The sequence below is a fragment of the Chionomys nivalis genome, chromosome 12 (assembly GCF_950005125.1).
Source record: "Chionomys nivalis chromosome 12, mChiNiv1.1, whole genome shotgun sequence".
Taxonomy (NCBI): Eukaryota; Metazoa; Chordata; class Mammalia; order Rodentia; family Cricetidae; genus Chionomys; species Chionomys nivalis.
Genome location: NC_080097.1, coordinates 47,605,861 through 47,630,766, shown reverse-complemented (window position 1 = coordinate 47,630,766; position 24,906 = coordinate 47,605,861). Strand labels below are relative to the sequence as shown.

Here is a 24,906-nt window from a genome sequence, read left to right as displayed (position 1 = left end):
CCATGAGAAGCAAGCCAGTAAGCAGTACTCCCCGTGGCTTCTGCAACTCTTGCCTCCAGGTCTTTGCCCTGTTTGAGTTCCTGTTCTGTCTTCCTTTGGAGATGAACTGCGATGTGAAAATATGAAGCAACCCTTTCCTCCCCAGCTTGCTTTTGGTCATGATGTTTCACCTCAGCAATAAAAAGTCTAACTAAGATAGACTCCAGTGTCATCAAGGTGTGGGAACCAAATAAAGCAAGAGATTATTGTGCCTCAAACCAGGGTAGAAAGCCGTGGAAGTGGTAAGGCTTGTTCAGGTTCTGAAAACGTTTTTGATGGCTTCAATAGGCCATCCACTCAGTGTGAGATCATGTGTGTGTGCACGGGGGGTGGGGTGGGGGGGTATAGACGTCAATATCAAGTGTAAGACCACAGCTCTTGGAGCAAGAGGAATGATGTAGTTGTCATTATCTGATATGAGCTGTCTGTAATGATCTGTTTTATCTCTTTAAGAGACAAGCCATGCCCACTCTCTCCTCTGTCCGCTAAGGCAGGCTGATCTTCAGCTTCCAGCCTGAGTTCTTCCCTTTTCCCTCTCCCCCTTGAAGAGGCAGCTTCTATCTCTCCTCTCTCTCTCTCTCTCTCTCTCTCTCTCTCTCTCTCTCTCTCTCTCTCTCCTCTTCTTCTCCCCCTTCCCAAACTTCCATAACCCACTAAATAAATATCCAAACTCACTCTGCATGGCATGCCTATAGGTCTGTCTCTTGCCCGCCACTACCATGTGGCTCACTGCCTGGGACCAGCCACCTTCGGAAACCTGCAATGTGATCTCATGCACTGTCCCTGCCTGGGACTGGCTGCTCTTGGGACCACTAGCCCCTGCATGCCACCACATGGCCTGCTGCCTGTTGCTGCTTGGGGACCTGCAGCGTTTCTGCCACTGCAGCTACTTGGGGATCCCACAGCATTTTAATTAATCCATGTCAGTGTCCAGAGGGCCTGACTTTGGGTCTGTTGTATTTGGGATGCCTGGTGAGGGGCAGACCATGAAAGAGATTATAGATTGAGATCCCAGTTGAGAGGGATTAGGTGTCTGGTGAAGTTTAAAGTTGTGAAACAGGGTAAAAGAAGAGGCTGAAGTCTAAGCCTTGGGGTGTTCTATTAGCAGATCAGAGACAAGACTGGTAACCAACAATGAAACTGGCCGGGTACAGGAGGTGGGAGAAGAACGAGGAGAGTGTGGGAGACCTAGGAGCCAAGCCAATGTCAAGGAGCAGGGAGTTACCAGCGGGTCAGACACTACTGAGGAGTCAAGGATAGTGAGGACTGAGTTGATCAGGATCATTGAGGGACCGTGATGAGAAAGAACAGTTAGGAATGGTCCCAGCTTGGTTGGTGTAGGTTGATGTGATTGCTAGTCTTCTTTATCATCATGACATAGTTGGAAGGGAACTTCAATGAAGAATTGTCTCCATCAGAATTGCATGAGGGCCATTTTCTTGGTGGTTAATTGATGGAGGAGGGTCCAGCTCACTTGCCTGGTACCAACCCTGAGCAGGTGGGACTGGGCTGTATAAAGTATAAGACAGGTAGCAGAATGTGAGCCTGGGAGCAAGCCAGTAAGCATTCCTCCATAGTTTCTGCTTCACTTCCTGCTCGAACTCCTGCCCTGACTTTCTTCATTGTTGGACTGTGACTTAGAAGTGTAAGCCGAATGAACTGTTTCCTCCTGAAGTTACTCTGGTTAGGGTATTATCACAGCAACAGAACCCAACTAGGATAGTTCATAATCGATACAGAGGTGAGGGTTGAGAAAATGTGTCATAAGGAAGGACCGATAAATGGGGTAGTAGTAGCTGGCAAGGAACCTGAGATTAAGAGGTGATGCAAAATGGCAGTGCAGAGAGGTGATGGGGCACTGGAGTGCAGAGCAGTCATGGGAGTAGGGCATGATGACACTGTGTGCAAATTCTTTCATTGGTGTTGATATTTTCCTTGAGTTCAGTGGGAATTCAGCCTGGCACGGTGACTAAACCTCTAACCAGCCTAGCATTCAGATGTCTAGTGTTAGGTGCTAAGAACTGTCATAAACCAATGGAACCAAATCAAAGACCCGAATATCAATCCACACACCTTCGAACACCTGATTTTTGACAAAGAAGCAAAAAAAAAAAAAAACCAAAACAAAACAAAACAAAAAAAAAAACTGCCTTGGTCTGCTGATAGGGCAGAACTTAGGTAGGTGGGGAAGACGGAACTAAATACTAGGAAAAAGAAGGTAGGGAGAGAGAGATGCCACGGATCTGCCAGCCAGAGATGTGCTGAAACTTTGCTGGTAGGTCATGACCTCGTGGTGATTCACAGATTAATGGAGATGGCTTAAATTAAGATGTAATAATTAGCCAATAAGAAGTTAGAGCTAATGGGCCAAACAGTGTTTTAAATAGTACAGTTTCTGTGTGGTTATTCCGGGGCTAAGCTAGTTTGGCAGCCGGGACAAACAAGTGCCTCCTCCAACAACTAACCCCACATCAGAAAGACGACTGATCTCCAAAATATACAAAGAACTCAAGACATTAAACATCCAAAGAACACATAATCCAATAAAAAAAAATGGAGTACAGACCTAACAGAGAACTCTCAACAGAGGAATCTAAAATGACTGAAAGGAAATGGCTCAACATCCTTAGTCACCAGAGAAATGCAAATCAAAACAACAACTGAGATTCCATCTTACACCTGTAAGAATGGCCAAGATCAAAAACACTGATGACAACTTATGCTGGAGAGGTTGTGGGGAAAAGGGAACACTTCTGCATTGCTGGCGGGAATGCAAGTCGGTACAGCCCCTTTGGATGTCAATGTGGCGATTTCTCAGAAAATTAGGAAACAACCTTCCTCAAGACCCAGTAATACCACTTTTGGGTATATATCCAAAGGATGCTCAATCGTGCCACAAGGACATGTGCTCAACTATGTTCATAGCAGCTTTGTTTGTCATAGCCAGAATCTGGAAACAACCTAAATGCCCCTCAACCAAAGAATGGATAAGGAAAATGTGGTACATTTACACAATGGAGTACTACACAGCAGGAAAAATAACAACATCTTGAATTTTGCAGGCAAATGGATGGAGCTAGAAAACATCATTTTGAGTGAGGTAACCCAGATCCAGGAAGACAATTATCATATGTAATCACTCATAAGTGGTTTTTAAACATAAAGCAAAGATAACCAGCCCACAAATCACAATCCCAGAGAACCAAGACAACAATGAGGACCCTAAGAGAGACATACATAGATCTAATCTACATGAGAAGTAGAAAAAGACAAGATCTCCTGAGTAAATTGGGAGTATGGGGACTTTGAGAGAGCATTGAAGGGGAAGGTAGAAGTAGGGAGGGGAGCAGAGAAAAATGTAGAGCTCAATAAAAATCGATTAACAAAAAAAGAACTGTCATAAATAACCCAGATGTCTTTAACAGCTTCCCAACCTATTTTAAAGTGATTGAGTAGCACTTCTAAATAGTTAGCTATGGAGACAAGAAAATCGCCAGTAGGGGGCAAGCTAAGCACGTATTATATGTTTGTAAGTGATGATTGGGCGATACTCATGTTGATTTTTCTCTGTTTTGAAATTTGTACTGGCAAAAATATAAAAAGAAAATACAAAAAAAAACTCAAGGGGAAAAGTCTCTGAAATTCATATTGATATTTTAGAAACTTGCTTATGTAGGGAGGACCCATCCCATCAAAAGTTCAAACTAGTTTTTGAAATACTCTAAATATTTATCTTCAGTACTGCCCATGTTATGATTTTTGTTACTTTCTGACCCCATTTTGGAGTAATACCTAGAATATTGTCCTGGTATCCAGGGGCAATAGCCCACAGCCGGGAACTTTTATTTTCTGCCCTTCTCTACTGGACAGTACTCTAAAAACATTTTTTTTAAAAAATATTTATTTATTATTTATTATGTATACAATAGTCTATCTGTGTGTATGCCGAAGGCCAGAAGAGGGCACCAGACCTCATTACAGATGGTTGCGAGCCACCATGTAGTTGCTGGGAATTGAACTTAGGACCTTTGGAAGAGCAGGCAATGCTCTTAACCACTGAGCCATCTCTCCAGCCCCCCCTTTTTTTTTTTTTTAAAAGAACATGGATCTTGTAAGTTCAAGACCAGTCTAGGCTACATAGTGAGACACTGTCTTAAAAGAAAAACAAAATACAATTTTTTTTAAAAAAAAAGTAAAAAGATCTAAAGTTTAATTTCTCAAAAAAATTATTTGAACCTGGCTTTCCACTTTTTTTTTCAATCAAACCCAATAGTTTTTTTTACTTTTGGTGGAATTTATTTGGGGGTAGCGCTGTTTGTGTCAAAATTGGATTTTATTGATGGCATCCTGTTCTCCACCTCCCTCAGTAAGGCACATCCGGGTATCTGGGAACCAGCTCTTTGTTTCTTTGCCCCGGCTCCATCTGGACAGCATTCACCCTCAGAGAAAGTGTGCGGTGGCAGGATGCTAAAATCTGTTTGGGAAGGAAAAGTGGTCAAGTCCTGCCTGATTGTGGGAAGACAGCAGGGAAGGGCACACGATCCCCAGTTCACATGCAATTGAAGTTTAAATGAAAGTAGAAAACAGCATATCTTTCTACTGAGGGAGGAAGTTGGGATAAATAGAAAATAGAACACCGCACATCTCCATATTGAGGGAAGAAGTTGAGGTAAAGAGCCTGATGTGGTTGGTTTCACTTCCTCTGTGTTTACAGATGTGGCTTTGACTGTGACCACCGAGGGCCCTATCTAGCGGGTCCCCGGTGTCTGCACCATCGGAATCGATGTGTCTCTCTTAGCTACTGCTTCACTTGTGGACTTCTGGAACTAAAGCAACACTGACTGGGATTTTTTTTTAAAAAAAATCTTTTTGATTTTTATTGTCAGTTCAGCAACATCTGGTAAGTTGTTTTTCTTATCTATTCTGTGATATGATTTGTGGAATTTTTAAATAATAGAGTCTTTAAAATGGATAGTTTTAGATGTACAGAAAGCTTGAGAAAATAGTTTGTGTAACCTGCCCTTAATTACCTTGATTATCCTGGAGGGGCATATTAGTTATGAATGAGTCCACGGTCATGAATGAGCATGAGTGTTAAGGAAAACTCTGTGTCTTAGTGAATGAAGGTTCTGAGATTATGTCCAGCGTCCATATTCTATCAGACCCCATCCAGGATACCATGTCACACTTGGCCGTTCTGTCTCTAAAGGTTCTTCTTGGCTGGCACCTGAGAGCTTCCTTGTGTTTGATGATATTGATCATTTTGAAGGGTATTGATCTCGTACTTTGTAAGAGTCTCTGATACTGGCATTTTCTGTTATTTTCCTCATAGTGAGATTAGAATTAGGGGTTGGGGGAAGAAGGCCACAGAGCCGAAGTCTTTCTCACCACACCTCGAGGAGAACAAACATCTCCTTGAGCTGTAACTATTGGTGCTGATCTGGATTACCTGGCTGGGGTGGTATTGGGTGAATTACTCCTTGCTCTCCGATTTCTATATTATACTCCTCAGAGGGAAGTCGGTACACAAAATGACCCCAAGGAATAGGGCATTGTGCTTCTGCCCACGAGGATGGCTTTCCTTTTGTTTTGTCAGAATTGGATGATATCTGTTTAACTCCTCCTATTCACCTAGGGGGAAACGTTGGCAGACAAACATGTCACCCTGTGCTTTTTCTGCCTTTGGCAGGCATGCAACATTGGACACACTGGTGGTTAGGTGACAGCCACCTTTTTCCTCCAGGAATTTGAAGGTTTTGCTTGAGAGTTCATATGTTATTTAATTACTCTTGACCTTGCTGTCCGGTGACCATTACTTTACTGGGTGACTGTGGGCAAGTTCCTTCCCCTCTCTGTGCCTCAGAGTACTTGTCTGTAAACTGAAAGCCAGGATAGTCTTTCTCTAATTCCACTCACCACAGCTGTGCTCTGGTAGGGATGAAGAGTTTGTATCACTTCTCTCTGTTTATAAAGAGGCCGTAAGCAAAGACAAACCAGAGAAAGGGAGGGTGAGAGAGGCAAGAACAGCTGTCAACAGTCGGTTATTTAACAGGAAATCAGCCCCGGGGCAGCCACCCCGTGTCTAGCATTACCTACAGAACATCATTTGAAAGATGCCATTCTTGGGCTCAGGGCATGCAAATGTAAATAAGCCCCAAAAACAAACCACGAGGGCTGGCCATGCAGCTGAAACCCAACTGAAATGAGCTGCGCTCGCACAGGTCTGTAAGTTAGACTGCTTTGGATTGGTTCTTCACAGACACCAACCCGATTTTCCCACCCTTATCACCTCCCTCCGCAGGGCAGTGTGTTCTGGCGTTGGCTGAGGATGGTTCTTTTTAAGACCGTGAACTCAGCACTGAGGCCTTCTCAGTCGTGCCGCTCCACTCCTTGGGAGCCCTAATTGCTGTTGTGCTGCTGGTGGGGTTTCATGATGAGGGTTGTCATCTTTTCAGCATCTGTTTACACCAGAGAACACACCTTCTGCTCACAGATGGGAAACCCAAGGCCCAGAGTGGCAAGGTGACTAGGGGATGTCCCACAGCTCCACGGCTCTTTTGGTTGGTAGCAGAATTAGAAGCAGAGTGGCCTCTGCCACTACAGCGTTCAGCTCCATATTGATGGGCTAGCCTCTTAGAGGTTTTCCTTTTGCTTTCTTTATAGAGTATTTCTGTCCATTTTCTAGTGCTTCAGTTGGTCAACCAAATGGCCCCTTCCTCACAGTCTTTGAATTTGGCAGAAGGAACTGAAACCTAACTTCCTATAACTCCTTTTCAAGTAATTCCGGTTATCTCCACATGTCGGTTAGAAGTCACAAATTCCTTGTGAACTGGTACTTGGCTGCTGTTTTGGTGAGAGGCTCATGGGTTGGTGTCTGCACTGATGCAGCTAAACTCAGTCTAACCCTGGACATATATGTGCCAACAGATTTTTCTGGACATCATGTGCTGTTGATGTAGTAAAAGAAGTCAGTTGAACATTCCCCTGACCCTGAAAGAAGCCCAAACCACTGCTAGTATTCCAGTATCCAGTGAGCAGGCCCGCTTCTTCCCTTCACTCTGTGTGCTTTTAAAAATGTGCTTCAACCAGTGTCCTTCTGAAGGTGAAGGTCCTCATCTCGAGATGAATCTTAAGATTCAAGTCTAAGAGCCTGAGCATGTTCATGTTGCCTGATGCCAGTGTAGTAATGATGCCTTTGCCGTGGTTCGATTGTTCTTTGGGGTTTTGTTTGGACTCACTAGTCCTCCTCCTGAAATTTGAATTCTAGAATGCTGATTGTCCTGGCAAACCACAGAATTTTGTCCAGCAGTGTGATCATACGTTTCCTTTGGTCTGCAATATTCACAGAATCAAAATAATGGCTAGCGAGGCTCTCTGTTACTTCCTCATTTTGTACTGGGAGTCAGACAAGCCTCGCAGAAGAGTGGCCATGCTGTGACTCATCACCTTTTCTGTCCTTACTCATTTCGGTCCTGATGTGGTTCGGTATGTTTAGTGTTTGTAACAGTGATTTTTAAATTATTTATTTATTTTCATGCGTATGGGTGTTTTGCCTATATACATGCCTGTGTACTATGTGTGTGTACCCACTACACACAAAGGCCGAAAGAGGGTGTTGCATCTGCTGGGACCAGATGGTTGTGAGTTACCATGTAGGTGGTAGGAATCCACCTTAGTCCTCTGCAAGAACAGCCAGGGCTCTTAACCGCCGAGCCATCCCTCCAGTTCCAAGTATTTCAATTCAGAAGTCGCTGTGTCTCTCATGGGATGTTACTTTGAGCATTCCCCCTCCCAGCGTTTCTGCTGTGCATGTCAAACAAGAACTCAGAATCTCAGCATTTGAAGACGAGTCCATTACCAGCTGGTCATACACATAGGTGCCATTTTTCAGACTTCTCTAGTATCAGAGAACCTTGTAGAACTCATAGTTCAGTAAGGAAGAGGAAACATAAACCATGGATACTGCGCTGAGCACAGTGGTACATACCTGTAATTGCAGCACTCCAGAGTTTGAGGAAAGAGAGTTGTGAGTTGGAGGCTATCCTGGGCCTAAGCTGCATAGAAAGATACTATGGGAAAGGGTGGGGGAAGAAAGAGAAAGGGAAAGAGAGAAAAGAAAGAAAAATTGTCATAATTGGGTCATTTACAGAACAGCAGGAATCTGAGAAGGGAATTATTAGGAATTCAGACACCTTATTATTCCAGGAACACACTCTTGAATAAAGGGTAGGCGTTCACAGGGAAGCAAAGGGTCAGGGCATCCTGGGGTGCCAGGTTTGTGGACATCCACCAGGACTCCTGGAGAACCATGGAGGATGTGAGGGGCCTGAGAGAGGGCCTGAGAGAGGGAGTGGAGAGCTAACATGCTTCCGACCTTGCATGCGATCAGCACCCCATCCCATCCGACCAGCGTGTACCAAGCATGAAAGCCGGTTAGTCCAGTCAGATCTGTAAGCTGAACTAAGAATAGATCATTTCAACTGATGAGCTGTGATTTTAATTTGGGGGTCATGTGCAAATAAGGTGCAGGCTGGCTTATTTGGTGAGTCTGTCTCACTAGGACCCCGGAGACTAGTGGAGACTGATACCTCAGGAAAGTTTTGCATATTTCAGAGGGGCTGGTGGCTCTGGTTTTGAGATGTACTGCTGATTGCTCCCCCACAGACACAGTGGCTGTGGAGAGTAAGGGCTCTGGGTACTCCCCCAGCGTTCCCTGGGTTCTCATTTGTGTGGGCAGAGAGAAGGGCTCCAGGGTGACATATGTTTGGCTTTTTAGTATTCTCCATGCAGAGCCTCCATAGGTCTCTGAATCTTCTTCATGCGCATGTCCTGGCTTGTCTGCCAGTGACCTAGACTCAGGCCAGCTCTGACACTCCCTTCGGATGCTTTCACACTGCTGTTCCCCCTGTGGTTGCCCCATGCTTCAGGGCTGCATTTAATCAACCCCCAGTCAGGTGTCTTCCCACTGAAGTGGGCTGAGTAAGGTCCATAAGACCGAGTCACTAGACCTCTCCTTCCCTGCTCAGTATCCAGCCGCTCAGCTCCAGTCCCGAGAAACAGCATGGAGACACCCAGCTTCAAGCTGACTCTTGCTGGAAATATATGTCATTGGCACAAGTTCGAGTTCACCTGCCTGGGGCATTGACCTTGCCCAAAGCAATGTGTAGAATTTGATGTCCATAGCTCTGGTCACCAGAGGCTTATTCTTATTTCAGAATGAGTTGTTTTAAAGATCTCAGGCAATATCAAATTAAACCTCCCCAGATAACGTGTGTGATGGAGAACCAATGATCATACACTGATCTTTGTCACATCTCATGTTGACGGGTGATGCGTGAGGCATGGGGAAGGTTTCAAAGAGAAGTGAGAAGACTCCCTGCTCTCTGGAAGTTAGTGGACATGAAACACAAACATATTTATGTATTCTCACTTTTGGAGGCTTGTACTTTTTTATTCTTTAATGAGACATCAGGGTCTTGCTGTGGAGCCCAGGCCAGCCTTGAACTTGTGATTATCTTGTTTCAGTCTTTCAAGAAGTGGGATTGTTACTCCACCCGGCCGCTTTTTATACTTTTAATGTGTGCATACCTCCTCTCTTTCCTTTCAGGCTGGTATTCCTAAGCAGACAAAAGGAGCAACTGACTTAGCAGGAAATGGCAGAAATGGAGGCTTCCGCGGGTGTGATGCCACACTCAGGTAACACTCCTAAAATGACCCTAAGTAGGGCCTGGCTTCTGTTGTCTGTTCAAACACCGAGACTGTGCCCACAGCTGGTGTTCCTTGATCTTTAGCTGGATGCTGTTTTCTAATGGCAAGTTAGCAAGAACCAGATGTTAGTTTTTAAAAACATTAACTAAAGTAGTCTGTTCATAACAAAGCAGGCTGCTTGATGATCAGTTGTGTGTGTGAGGCTTCCTATCTTAAAAATAGTTTCTAGAACCCAAGCTAGGACTCTCCAAAATCTAAGGCGGCAAGGTGAAACCCTTGGAATACTAGCAGGTGGCTTTTCTCAGAATGGGAGAGATGCGCCTAAGAAGTGTCTTATTGAAAAACAAGTCCATAGGAGTCAGTGTGGGCAAGCTTCCTGTCTCAGTGGGCTGGTGGAAGATCTCTTGGGCCACAGTAGTGCCTCTTTGAGGAAGCAGAGGGGGCAGCTCCCAGGTACTGGAACAAGGGTATATCAAATCATCCTTGTTTTCAGAACCGAGGAGCAAAATCCTCCTCATCACTATGGAAACAGCTCCCTTAAGGGAAAGGGAACCAATATTTCCAGGTCTGTGTGGATAGCAGCCATCTCATGAAGTCTGACAGGACATACAAGCAAAAATCTCTGCAACTTCTAGGTCCCTTGGGCTGAGCTCAGAACTAAGGAGGGGATCCTTTGCTTTAGCAATGGTTCACGTTGACTATAGAGCTGCATATTTTGAGGATCAGTTTTCAAAAGCGACACCCCTGCCTGCTTCCTTCCATCCACCCCTCTTGCTCTTTCCTAGAATAATTCAACGGAGCTGGAACAAGACAATGGGATGGCCAAGTCATTGTAGGGGATAAGAACCACGGTCCATGTTCAGGCCAATCCACTCCAGCTACAGTTTAATAGACCCATTCGTGATATAAATCCAAGATGGAATATTTTATCCTTTCCAGGTGGTTTTTTATTTTTGGAACTGAGAAAAGAATTGTAATCTTGTTATTTTATCTGAATTCTTACCCCTGCTCCCACTCATATCAGATGAATTGCCGAGTTTTATAAAGTTGAAATGAGGGCTCTCGATAGATGGGTTTATTTTTTGTTTGATGTGTATGGCTAAGAGACTGCACCAACACTGTTCACGCAAGAGTACCTGAGTTACAAAGTAGATATCCTTCTACTGTGCATGCATTCTGAACTGCTTCCTGATCTTTAGTGTTTGGCCTACAACTGGCCCAGGCCTTCAAATAGCGTGTTTTTTCTTTTCTGCCTCTTCCTCTCTGGCTGAAGCCACAGAGCCAGCAGCTCCTTGGTATTTAGCTCTGCAGTGCTGAAGCTGAGCCAGGACGCATGCTTGCAGTTGAGATCAGTCACTTCCTGGGACAGAAGGATCTAGTGAACAAGCTTTTCATCTGTCACAGCAGAAGCATGAGGTGTCAGCCGCTCAAGCTTTGGCACATGAGCTGTCTCCAGAAGGCAGCAGAATCTGCTCTGGGAGATGCAAGACTGAAGAGGTGGTGCTGGAAGGCTGTGCGTGATGTGTGGGAGACTCACATCTGGAGCCCAGTGATGCAAGCTGGGGTTTCTGCTCAGGCTGCTACCCTAGGTCCCCACTGAAGTGCCTCATCAGTCCGTTGGTGAACTTGACCTCCTTAGGCCGCACTCAGCATTGGGGTCTTATATCCGCTCTCCACATGAGCTCAGAGTGGCATCTCTTGGGACCAGGTGTTCCAGATCACTCCATGGCTATTTCCCTGGGCAAGCCCTAGGTGTGCTGGGTTAGGATCATTTGCAGCAACTTTTGCCCCAGAGACCAAGCTGTTCCCCCTTTCTAGCCAGGCAACACTAATGAGGTGTGTTCTCCAAATCTAAAGCACAGCTTTCCTTAGGTTTAGGGCCCCTACCAACCTTCCATCTCATAATCAAGTCCTCATGGAAGGGAATGAATGATTCCTGCAGACTTCAAAGATCTCCTGATTTCTATTTTCTGCTGCTTAAGGAAGCAGCTGCTAATGTCTGTAGGTGAAGAAGCATGGGGCAGGGGTGATTCTCCAACTTAATATCCAAAAGGCATCTTTTATTTTATTATAGTATATTTTATTTTATCCTTTTGTGGTATTGAGGTTGAACCCAGGACTTCATGCTTGCTAGTTAAGTAATAGATACCACTGAGTTATATTCCCACCCCCCTTTTTAAATTTTCAGCTTGTGTATGTAGGAATGGTGTATGCATGTGCATGTGTTCATGTGTGAGTGTATTTATATGTGTGTACATGTGCATGTGGGTGGGTGTGCACACGCTTGACTACATATGGAAGTCAGAGTTAAATGTAGGCTGTTTTCTTCAGTTGCTGTTCACCTTATTTTTTTTAAAGTTTTATAAAAATCTTTATTGACAAAAAATTTACACAGAATACAATTTGCCTGTTTGTACCATTTAACAGACTTTATTCCAGCATCTTTATAGGCCTGTGATACCATTGTCACTTTCTAGTTTAGAACATTGATATCTTCAATTTCATACACACATATAATGTATTGTGATTGTATTCTACCATTTTTTTTGAGACAGAGTCTCTCGTTGAACCTGGAGCTTACCAGTTAAGCTAGGATGGTAACCAGCAAGTCCTAGGAGCACTGGGTTAGGATCGTGGAGCTCCAGAGATCTGCTTGTCTCTGCTTCCATCATGCTGGGATTGAAGCTGGCCCAGCATAGTTGTTATGTAGGTGCTGGCAGCTGGTCCTCATGCTGTGCCACCTTCCAATCCTGATTTTAACCTTCATTTTGAGATAAGCTCTTAGTAGGTGTCCCAGGCTGGTCTAGATGCCAAGATTTCCCCGCCTCAGCCTCCTGAGTAGCTGGGGGTAACAGTCATGTACCCCAGGCCCAACTGGAAGACATCCATTGTATAGGGAACCCCCTCACACTGTTTCAATGCTTCTAATTGACCAGCCTTTTGGTTTACAGATGATGAAGGACTCAGCGGCTTAGCAGAAGACACTTGCTATGGTTACCTGTTTGCTTTCCCTTCTGTTCTGTTTCTGATGGACGTCTGAAAGGCCTGTCTGATCCCTGTGGATTTCCTAAAGCTTAAACTTGGTGGACAGTGTCTAGCTACTTTGTCTTCTGAGGATATATATGCAAATAGCAGTTTGCATGTGGAGAGGAATGTTGGAACCAGATGTGTGATGGTGTGTGTGTGTGTGTGTGTGTGTGTAAGCTTGCCAGGACCCAGAATCACGTGGAGACAAGCCCCTAAGAGCGTGTCTGTGAGGGGCTCCTAGGTTGGGTTAATTGAGGTGAGACCCACCCTAATGTGGGTGGCACTGGCCCATATACCAGGGTCCCGGACTGAATACGATGACAACAGCGAGCTGTGTATACATAACTCCCTACATTCTGACTGCCGATACTCTGTGACCCGTTGTCTTATGCTCCTGTCACATGAGCCAAAATAAATCCTTCCTTCCTTGGGTGCTTCTTGTCAGGATATTTTATCATAGGTAATACAAAAGTAACTGATCTAAGGCACAACAGATACAGTGACCCTGAGAATTCGGTTCTAAATTGAGACAACCCCTCAGAGCAGGCAGAGCTAGCTGGGGTGCTCTGAGCCCTTCAGCTTGTGTGCACTGGCAGAGGTGAGGCCAGGATCCCTTGCCCGCCCTCAGCCTATAATTCTCTACATTCTCTGTTTATCCCTAGTTGACTGTGATCTGTTTAAAGAACCCATGAAGAAAAGACGCAGGTCACATCGAGACCAGCAGTTCCAAGCGTTCCCCTCTGCGGAGCAAAGTGCTCTTAAGGAATGTGAGTGTTGGGAAAGGCTGGTGTGGCTCTGGCAGAACGATGCTCCCTTTCACAGACAGGTGCAGACACTCGGAGGGAAAGATGGAAAGTTCCGAAGGCAAGGGAGCATCTCCACATGCACCTGCTCCTTCGCATCTCCACAGAGATATATAACCTGACCATTTATGTCCAGGCTGCTCTGTTATCAAAATAGCCTTTTCTGAATGAGAAGACAGTCTATAGATGGTTAGCTAGGTGCTTTTGTGGGTATTTATACAGAATCTGCAGGAGAGAAGACTCTAGAAGGGCTAAAGCCCATGGCAACACACAGAAAAGTGTAAGGGGAGTGCAGAGTGTGCCGGTCTCTGGAGGTGATCAGAATCTACATGGCCTGTTGAGGAACACTTACCTCCAGCGGCAGATAGCTCGCTCGCTGGTTTAATTGACTTCTCATTTTGCCGAGATCTCTTCCTTTTCTGCAGTATTCAGTAGCCTCCTCTGGGGACCTGGCATTCTTTCTCTGCCAGGTACACTCCCAGATAACCCATTTCTATTGATTCCAGATGAAAAATTGGAGTCTCGGACCAGGAGGATTTTGAGCAACACTTATCAGAAAATGATTCAGTCTGTCTTCCTGGAGGACAGCATTCCCAGTGGACTCAAGTATCTCATGTGAGTCTGGAACCTGCACCCTCCAATCCGATGCCCACCAGGAGAAATAGAAAGTGCTCTCAGTTAGAAACAGCACAAAAGGACAGGAAACAATTCCTATGGCTGGAGGCTTTCTTTCGGGCTATATTGTTTGGGGGTTTTGTTTTGTTTTTAAGCACTGACAGTAGCCATTTGTTGTGTGACCACTGTTGTCAGCTACTCTCCTGTGATTGTCCCATTTTTACTGAAACTGATGCTCAGAGAGACCAAGCCATGGAGCAAAGTCACACTGTGGATAAGGGAAAATGCTCCAAACCCAGCCAAACTGTGAGTCACTGAGTTCATCAACTGTCCGTACAGAGTTGGCTCAAAGGTCCTCAGTCAAGTCAATGTCATAGTTGACCTTGCTCACAGGACTCCGGGTCGTTCCTCAGACTTTTCTGCATGACTTTTATTAGAGACAAGAACGTGGAACACAGACAAGGATGTCTCTCACATCTGTGTAGACAGTATAACGTTTGTGGAGAATTCTCCTTGCCAAGCATTTTTACCTAGTCCTGTTTGCTCCCCAGCCCAAGTCTATGTAGAAAGTAGGAAACAGGGCTGGAGAGGTGGCTCAGTGGTTAAGAGCACTGGCTGCTCTTCCAGAGGTCCTGAGTTCAATTCCCAGCAACCACATGGTGGCTCACAACCATCTGTAATGAGATCAGGTGCCCTCTTCTGGCATGCAGGCATACATGGAGCCAGAATGTTGTATACACAATAAATAAATAAATCTTAAAAAAAAAAAAGAAAGAAAGTAGGAAACAGTATTAGCCCTTCATCAAAGAAAGGAAGGATATAGTGAATTGCCCAGGATCGGACCTTAGTTTCCCTGCATTCTGTTCTGGTGTGCTTCTTCTCATACTCCTGTGCACTCTGAAATGGATGCAGAAACCGGCTTCTTGCTTTGATTGAGAAACCACCGCTGGAGCCGATCTACGTAGGGTTCCTGGGAAGCACTGGAGCCGGCAAGAGCTCTCTGATCAATGCCCTCATCCAGCAAGCGATGTTTCTACCAGTGTCTGGAGAAAGCATTTGCACGTCATGCATCGTCCAAGTGAGCTCTGGCTGCTGTGAACAGTATGAGGCCAAAATCCACCTTCTGTCTGATCAGGTAGGCCAGCCTGCCCCCGTCTCTCATGTCTCTTCTTTTCCTTTCTTCCATGAAATGTTCCTCTCGACACCACCAGAGATTGCAATTATATCATTATAACTGCTGCACAGGGACTGGGGAGATAGCTCAGTTGGTAAAGTGCTTGCCGGGTAAGCACAAGCACTTAAGTTTGGACCGTCAGCATCCGTGGAGAGTAAAAAGCCAGGTGAGGACAGTAAAAAGCCAGGGTGGGACAGAGATAATGACCGGCACTCGCTAGCCAGCTGAACTGGTGAGCTTCCAGTTCAGTGAGAGATGCTATCTCAAACAAACAAACAAACAAACACGGAGGAGAAGTGATTGAGAAGAACATCTGATGTCAAGCCCTGCCTTGATGAAGCATGTGTATGCACACACACAAATTACTATAGAACATTCATCTAATGAAACCTATTTCAGCGAAAATATTCTGCAGGGTGAGGTGGGGGTTCCGGCCCAGGGCCTTGGGTCAGTCATGCCCCTCTTTAAGCCCCTGCGTCCCCATGGTCCTTATTTCCTTTCTGTTTCCCCTTGTTACCACCCCTCCCCCAAGTCTGTCATGAGCAGTGTGACTTGCTCTGCCTTGGCAGGAGTGGAAGGCAGAACTGAAGGATTTGACTACGCTCCTGCACAGGGCAGACGGGCCCAGGGAAGAAGATGCGGATATGTGGGCCAGGGATGATGCCTCAGAAGAAGCGGCGGAGAAGCTACAGATGCTGTATGGCCATGGGGCAGAACAGAGGTCCTATGAGGACTTGCTAAGGACGAAGCCCAGAGTGAGGATTCCCACCTCCAGAACCATCACTCTTAAGGCAGAAGAGGTAATGTCAAGATTTATTTTTCTTTATTGTTAGTCTTACACATAACAGTTGAATAAGGCAAAGGGAATTGTCTATGGTATAGTGGTTTCTATTGGAAATAAATTGTTACCCAAATCAGAATTAGCTACCATACAAGTTATCTTTCATTATTTATGCCTATAGATGGTAAACTTTGATTTCCAAATGAAGTTGTTATACTCAGAAAAGACTACAGTCAGATGGGGATTAATTTGGGATAACTTTGAGTGAAAATGAGTATATATGTATTCATTATATGTTGTATTATATATCATATATAGCATACTATAAATATATATAAAGACTTGAGCAAATGAAGTTTATTCATTAAGAGGCAATAGGGTCTTAGATCGGTTCAGTGACTCAGCCGTGTCAGATTCAACATCTCTGTGGTCTCCTTGGCCTTCCATGGTGCTTGTTACCCTTTAGTCATAGGGTTGCTGCTGAAATACCAGCTGTTGCAGCTCATCTCATGGAAAGTAGCAGATGCATGTTGGCAACAAACACATCTCCCATTTCAGGAAGTGGAAGCAGTCCCAGAAACACCATTGTTAACTCGGCGTGTGGATTTCATTATTCAGAACTGGGCTGAGTGGCTCTGCTTAGCTATGGAAGGCAACAATCTGACTTGCCCTGAGTAGATCAACCTCACTCCCTTGGCTCCCCAAAAGATGGACATCCAGGCTGGCATGATGAAGCCTGGGATGCCCATCCCATTTCAGAACTGGCATGTTTTATTATACTGAAATTCAGAATCTATATTAAGACAAACTGTGAAACCAACGCTCAACCTATAAACATTGTACATTAAAGAACCTAGGTTTCCCACAGCGGGCCAAGCAAATGGCTCAGCTGGTGAAGGTGCTGGCCGTCAAGCCTGACAACCTGAATTTGATCCCCAAGACCCACAGAGTGGGAGGAGAGAACTGGTTCCTGCAAGTTGTCCTCTGACTTCCACGTGTGCCCTGAGGCATGCATATGTGTGAACTTACATGTATGTGTCATTCTCTCTTGCTTTCTTTCTGGACCTTTCTGTAGACATTGATCAACAATGGCCACCATGGATCCTAGCTTTTCTGTTTTCTGAAGTGTTCCAGTTGAGACTTACTGTCCTGTCTTTGTTCCCAAATGTATCTAAGTAGGAACAGTAGACTGGACCCCTCCCTGCCCCCAATCCCACTGTTGTTGAAATATTCTGGAAAAGCATACATATCAAGTGTGCACACAAACATACACATATACACACCCAGGGGGAAGAGAGAAAGGATATATATATATATATATAATATATATATATGGAAATTTTAAAAAATTTTCTTAAAGATCAAATTTCTGATCAATCTTTAATTTGTAAAATATGATCATTAGGTCATGATTGATTTTCTATAATTATACATGAGACTTCCAGGAACTAAATTCTTCAAAGTTGCCTTTTGCCATGTGGAGAAAATATGCTCTAAGCAAAATTTAGAAAGCTGCATCAATTTTAGAAGCAAATGGAATCTGGGAGATATATTTAGCATCCTATAACTTTTCTGGAGTCCTCTTCTAGTTGTGTTGGGCTGGTTTTTTATATTCCGAACTGCCTTAAACTCACTGTGTAGCCAAAGATGATCTTGAACTCTTGGTCCTCCTGTCTCCTGTAACCACCACACTCAGGTTATGCAGTGCTGCGACCAAACCCAGGGCTTTCTGCTCGCTAGGCTAGCACTCTATAAGTTGAGCTACATTCCCAGCCCCACTGAATTCTAAATATTTACTTATTTTATTTTGTTTTATTTGTGTGTGTCTCTCTCTGCGCGTGTGTCTCTCTCTCTCTCTGTGTGTGTGTATGTGTGTGAGAGAGAGACAGAGACAAAAACAGAGACACAGAGACAAGGATTCCTTGGAGTTGGAGTTACGGACAGCTCTGAGCTGCCCAGTAAGGATGCTGGGATCTGAAGTCTGGGACTCTGATTGGGCAGCAAGTTCTCTTATCCACTGAGCCACCTCTCCAGCCCCAACTATGTTAAGGAACTTGAACTTGCTGGTCTCCAGAGTCTTCACAGGCTCACAGGTCCTTGAGGAGACCATTCTGTGCTTCCTGGTGTCTGTTGTCTGAGGACTTCTCACTGTCCTTCAGCATCCCTTCACTGACTCTGCATCACAGCCAGGATAAAGAGCCCTTAGTGTACTTGGTCTGTGCAACCTGTCGTTTCTCTTCAGGCAGGAGAGCTATCTGTCAAGCTGGACCCTTACATCCGGACTCAGAGGAGCGACTGGGATGGAGGATCAGCTGAAACACAAATCTGGCCCTTGATCAAATATGTGGAAGTGATTCTTCCCAAATCTGCCCTGATTCCAGAAGGGGTTGTCCTGGTGGACATTCCAGGCACAGGCGACTTCAACAGCAAGAGGGATGAGATGTGGAAAAAGGTGATTTTTTTCCTCACGGGGTTTATCTTTCTTCTCTCTATTCCTCCACCCCTTCAGAGAAACAAGTTGGGATTTTGTGAACTTGTTGACATTAAATTCTTTTATTTTTCTGTATTCCGGTGTTGAACAGGGGCTGTATGTGGATGGCCACAGAAACTGGGGGAGAAGGGATTGCAGGGGTGTGTGTAGCCAGGACAAGAGTGTATGATGGACAAGAAGGGTAGCAACAGAGAGGCCTAGGGAAGCAGAGTAAGGGGACAAGGAGGCTGTGAGCACAAAGAAGGCTGTGTTACTTTTCTTTTTAAAAAAAAAATTATTTATTTATTATGTATACAATATTCTGTCTGTGTGTATGTCTGCAGGCCAGAAGAGGGCGCCAGACCTCTTTACAGATGGTTGTGAGCCACCATGTGGTTGCTGGGAATTGAACTCAGGACCTTTGGAAGAGCAGGCAATGCTCTTAACCACTGAGCCATCTCTCCAGCCCCAAGGCTGTGTTACTTTTCTGCTGCTGCAATAGAGTATCCTGACAAAGAGCAACTTAGGGGGAAAGGATTTGTTTTGTTGGCTACAGTTCCAGAGGTGGTACAGCCCACCGCGGTGGAGAGAGAATGGTGGCCGGGGCACAGGGTCTGCATGACAATCAGGAAGCAGAGTGATCTCATTTCGTCCTCACTTAGGAAAGAGAGGCAGAGATAGGCAGACATGCAGTCATGTGAGAGAGCGAGTGAGAACGAGAGAGAGAGAGAGAGAGAGAGAGAGAGAGAGAGCAGAAAGTGGGGCTGAAAGGTTCCCTAACTTCTCCCAAACAGCACCATCAGCTGGAACCAAGCGTTCAAACACATGAGCCTGTGGGAGGCATCTCCCATCCAAATCATAACAGGGCGGGGGTTCAAGGTACAGAAATCAGTCACTCAGAACCAAGAGTCTGACTCTCTATTGGCAAGGCAGGGAAGGATGGTACTCTTTGACAGAGGGAGGGTCATGGGGGGTGTGGAGGAGGGAAATGGCAGAAAGCATGCCTGGAGCTGTCTACCTTCATCCTGCTGCCTCTGGGTTAGGCTTTTCAAGAAACTGGAAGGAAAAGAACAGACAGACCATTCTCTAAAGAAAGAGAAAGTGTGTGTGTGTGTGTGTGTAACATAGGACCTCAGATAGATGGGGACAGGGATGGGGGAACCAGGACCCCAGATAGACAGGGACAGGGATGGATGATGTCTTGTCACTGTTAGTAGCAGGGCAACTATTATGAAGAACTCTTACAGCTCTGCCAGTGTACACTAAGTGAACAGAGAGCCAGACTCTACAGTTGAAGCTGTGAAAATTCAGAAAACAAAGTCCTTTGTCCAAGGCTAGCCGGTGACAAAGTCCCTTGTCCAAGGCTAGCGGGTGACGGAGTCCCTTGTCCAAGGCTAGTTGGGGACAAAGTCCCTTGTCCAAGGCTAGTCAGTGACGGAGTCCCTTGTCCAAGGCTAGTTGGGGACAGAGTCCCTTGTCCAAGGCTAGCGGGGGACAGAGTCACTTGTCCGAGGCTAGCTGGTGACAAGATTCAGTGATATCAGGTTTCGTAGCTGACCCACCGGGCTCGATCTTCCCCATCCCCGTCGATTTTTCCACTCATTTAGGACGAGGTAGTCCATGTCCTTCACTCTGGTCAGTGGCTCAGGACTGGCTGTGTGAACTTTAATTTCTCACTGGTCTTAGCCCTGAACCCTCAGTTAGTTTTGGGCCAAGCAGAGAGTGACAGCTAAGAAGGGGCTGGCTCGTCCCCTGATGGAACACAGCTGCAGCCAGTTTGGATATACTGGGCTGCTTATCAAAGCCAGCAGATGTGGCCTGGATCACGCTCTGAGGAGGCTGCCTAGAGGGATAGGCTGGTTCCTAGAGTGCTCTGCCTGGCCCCTCTTCCCTGCATTCCTGAGGTTTTTTTTGTTTTGTTTTGTTTTTGTTTTGTTTTGTTTTGTTTTTTTCGAGACATGGTTTCTCTGTGGCTTTGGAGCCTGTCCTGGAACTAGCTCTGTAGACCAGGCTGGTCTCGAACTCACAGAGATCCGTCTGCCTCTGCCTCCCGAGTGCTGGGATTAAAGGCTTGCATCACCATCACCCAGCTTTCCTGAGGTTTTTTGACAGCCTCTCACAGGAAGTAACTGACAGCACCTTCTTCCTAGGAAGAACCAGGAGGGAAGGCAGCAAGCATTTTTATATTGGTGTCTAAATATGGGTCCATTCCAAAGAGATGAGAGTCAGGGTCCAGATGTGTGTGGCTCCTTTACTCCTCTGGTTTCTTCTCTTTGGATGGCACATATTCTTTAAACTATGATCTATGAAACAAAAGGACTTGGGGTCATGTTGAAGGAGGCCACTTGTTTGTCCTGGCTGCCCAGAACCAAAATAACCACACAGAAACTATGTTATTTAAAACACGGCTTGGCCTATTGGCTTTAGCTTCTTATTGACTAACTCTTACATATTAATTTTACCCATTTCTATTAATCTGTGTGTGACCACACGTCTGTGGCTTAGCGGTTAAAGTTCCAGCGTCTGTCGCTGGTGGGGCTACATGGCTTCTCTCTGACTCTGCCCTTCTTTCTCCCAGCATTTAGTTTCTTCTTCCCTGCCTATTTCTGCTCCTCCCTGCCATAGGCTCAAGCCAGCTTTCTTTATTAACCAGTCATATTCACAGCATACAGAGGGGAATCCCACATCAGGGTCAGAGAGAGGTGGGAGGCATAAGCAATTGATGTTACCAAGTCTTCTCCTCCTGATGCAATCAGAGCAGTTCTGTGTTTAAACAAGCACCATGGTCCCTTCAGAGGCATTTGCTATGAACTAGAGTCTGAGGAAGGGGAAGATGTTGGGCTGCCTTTTCACCAAAGGGATGCTTTGGACCAGTGGGTACAGTGCACAGGGGCCACAGCAGGCAAGTTAGGAAATTGACCTAACCCCAAATTCTGCCACTCATCAGCTGTGTGGCCTTAGAGAAAACTGTTTTGAAACTCACTGCTGTTAACTCAAGGTCTCTTGACCTTGTAACATTTGGAGCCAGATAATTCTTTTTTTTTTTTAATTTTTTTTATTTTTCAAGACAGGGTTTCTCCGTAGCTTTTTGGTTCCTGTCCTGGAACTAGCTCTTGTAGACCAGGCTGGCCTCGAACTCACAGAGATCCGCCTGCCTCTGCCTCCCGAGTGCTGGGATTAAAGGCATGCGCCACTACCGCCCGGCTAGATAATTCTTTGTTATCGGAAGGTCGTCTGGGCATTGTAAGGTATTTAGCCTTTTTCTGTAAGCATCTCAAATTGTAACAAGTAAAAATATCTTTCGAGGGGCTGGGGAGATGGTTCAGTGGCTAAGAGCACTTGCTGCTGCTCTTGCAGAGGACCAGAATTCAGTTGTCAGCCTCCATGTCACAACTGATTGTAAGTTCATCTCCAGAGCAGTGTACACTCTCCTCTTGCTTCTGTAGGCACCCGTACACAAAACACACACACACACACACACACACACACACACACATACACACACGTACATATACATGCAGGCAAATAAAAACATTCTTTCAAAATATCTTCAGGTATTTCCAGACATCCACGGGGTTAACACAATTGGTATGCGTAGAATAATGAGAATAATAATTCTCAAGTCACAAAATAGTCATACCTTTCTTTATGTGCAACTTATTGTGTTGAAAAACTGAGAGTCAACTTGGTTTCTGATTGAGGTCAGCATTTTGCATATACGGAGATAAGACAGACAATACAGTGAGAATCATGTCACAGGGCCAAGATGCGCATTTAAGGAAGCAGTGTTGGTGCTACTAATGTCGTGTTTGTTGGCCTTTGAAACATGAATTATCGGGCGTTTGTTTAGCTTCTCGCTAGGTGAGCAAAGGTAGTTTTGAAGAGCCCTCCTGTGAGGCGACACATATGATCGATGGGTCTGGGCTCAGAGCACTGATCTCTAGAACTCTGTCAATCAATCTTCAGGAAGCTGGGAGCTCTGGTAGGCCAAGTGCTTGAGGTTCTGTGGACTCTAAGATGCAAGGCACAGAGGTCCCCTTCCCTCTAGGTGACAGAGAACTGCCCTGAACAGTCGGAGAGGAGCTGTGGTAGACAGTTGAGGTGTGTAGGATGTCCAGGAGAGGGGGTCTGCTCATCAGTGCTAATCCAGTTCAGGGCCCTAAAAGACAAATGGAGGTACACATCCACGAGCCGCTTCCTTGGCTGGTGTAGAGCGTGGAGTGGGAGCCCTGAGTGAGGGGCAGTGGAGGAGAAGGCAGTGGGAAAGCTCCATCACTGAACTGCAGGCTCTACCACTGAGATGCCGTCCACCTTCTGACCCTTCTTCTGCAGACCGTTGATAAGTGTTCTGTGATCTGGGTGATCAGTGACGTAGAGCGGGTTTCCGGAGGAAAGGCCCACGAGGACCTTCTGAATGAGAGCATCAAAGCCTGCCAGCGTGGCTTCTGCACGGACATCGCCCTGGTGGTCACCAAGACCGACAAACTCCACTTGCGGGAGTATCTCAGGTATTGTGCTGAGCTGGCAAGGCTGTGGCTCATCCTGCCCTGAACTTTCTTTCCTGTAATAACAATATAACTTCACCTCAGGCTTCACCAAGTGACTCTTGGGGATGAAAGAGAAGTCTGTGTGACTCTTTGAGATGTTAAGATGTCTGGGTGGGTTTGCTCAAAAGTCTCAGTCATGTGATACTCCTGGGGCAGTTGTGTGCTAAACCACTGTCCTCCTCAGAAACTCTGAGGTACCACACATACGCACGATATAGAAAGAATGCTTCCTGTTCCCAGTGACATGGAAATGTCGGTTTCCCGCTACTCAGAGGAACATACCATATCCGGCCTGCTGTAACTTTCAAGTGTCAGCTTTCGCTTCAGTATTGTTTATTTAAGGTTTTTTTTTTTTAACTTAAAGCTTAAAAATTTGACCCAAAAGTTTTAGAGTACCAATCTAATGACTAAGAATGAAAGATCTGTATTAGAGATATTGGGTTGGAGAGCTTGGTGGAAATTAATAGACATCTTTGTTTCCATGTGACTCTGTCCCCCAGTTACTAGGGAGAGGTGGGGCTTCCCTTCCACCTTGGGATACCGTTGAGTAAAAAATGAACCAGCAGAACAAATACAAACAGGCTGTGTTGAGCACACAGCATGAGGTCACAAGATGTCAGTGTTACTGGGCCATTGGTAATTCTCTTCAATCTCTGGAACTCTTCACATGTCCCCTCCACATTCCTCCCAGGGTCACCAAAACTCAAGCCTGGCTGTTTTCTCTAAAATTTTTCCTCTTACGGTCTAGGTCAGAATTCTAGCTTCATTCCTCACCCCTACAATTTATCCTGCCCTACTCCCCACCACAGAATGTCTGAAGCTCACTTTTCCAGGGCCAACATTGAAACTGGACATCATTAAATCTGAGGGGCACTGAGGATTGCCTCATTTCTAAGACCACTGTCTAAAAGAGGGACAAGCCCAGTACCATGGGAACTCAGACTGAGAGGGCCACCCTCTGCCTGGGAAAGGGAGTGTGTTTACAGGACATTGCTTACCATTGGGAAATAAAGGCCCTCTTTCCAAGATACTGGAAGAGGAGGAGTGGTGGTGGAGGGAGGGTTGAGCCAAAAAGAGCTTATACAAAGACAGGGACACATCTGTTTGTCTGTGCTGCTTTCTGACAAAGTTGGAAATTTTGAAAATACAAAATAAGTTTAGTCATTGTTACTTTTTTTCTTATTTTATTTTAGGGAAAGAAAGATGGGAAATGTAAGTATAGACCAGCCATTTAAAAACATCTATTTTTGTTATTAATTGTGTGTGTGTGTGAGAGAGAGAGAGAGAGAGAGAGAGGAGAGAGAGAGAGAGAGAGAGAGAGAGAGAGAGAGAGAGAGAGAGAATGTGTGTATGGTGTGCATATGAATGTGTGCAAGTGTGTGCATGCATGTGCTATGTAAGTGAAGATGCCTGTGGAGGCTGGAAGAGGGATCGATCCCAGGAACTGGAATTACAGGCAGTTGTGGTCCACAGAAATAGATGCTAGGAACCACACTCAGGGCACCTAAAAGAACAGCAGGTGCTCTACATCACTGAGATATCTATCTCTTCAGCATCTGGACCAGTAATTTTGTTGATACTGTTTTGTTTTTGAGACAGGGTTTCTCTGTGTAGCGCTGCTGTGGTAGAACTCAGTCTGTAGAAAAGGCTGGTCTTGAACTCACAGAGATTTGCCTGCCTCTGCCTCCTGAGTGCTGGGACTAAAAGCGTGGGCCACCACCGCCCCAGCCTGAACCAATAGT

The 24,906-nt window shown here is 45.5% G+C and overlaps 1 protein-coding gene across 1 annotated transcript in view; it reads left to right on the top strand.

The window, feature by feature from the left end:
* The first annotated feature begins 9,701 nt into the window (after positions 1-9,701).
* The window catches only part of Nuggc (nuclear GTPase, germinal center associated), a 40,452-nt gene continuing 25,247 nt past the window's right edge, over positions 9,702-24,906 (top strand). The window contains exons 1-8 of the mRNA XM_057786686.1: positions 9,702-9,735; positions 13,437-13,541; positions 14,084-14,192; positions 15,105-15,327; positions 15,936-16,166; positions 18,390-18,599; positions 22,950-23,125; positions 24,358-24,376. Coding sequence (XP_057642669.1) covers positions 9,702-9,735; positions 13,437-13,541; positions 14,084-14,192; positions 15,105-15,327; positions 15,936-16,166; positions 18,390-18,599; positions 22,950-23,125; positions 24,358-24,376 — 1,107 coding nt within the window. The remainder of the gene's footprint in view (positions 9,736-13,436; positions 13,542-14,083; positions 14,193-15,104; positions 15,328-15,935; positions 16,167-18,389; positions 18,600-22,949; positions 23,126-24,357; positions 24,377-24,906) is intronic.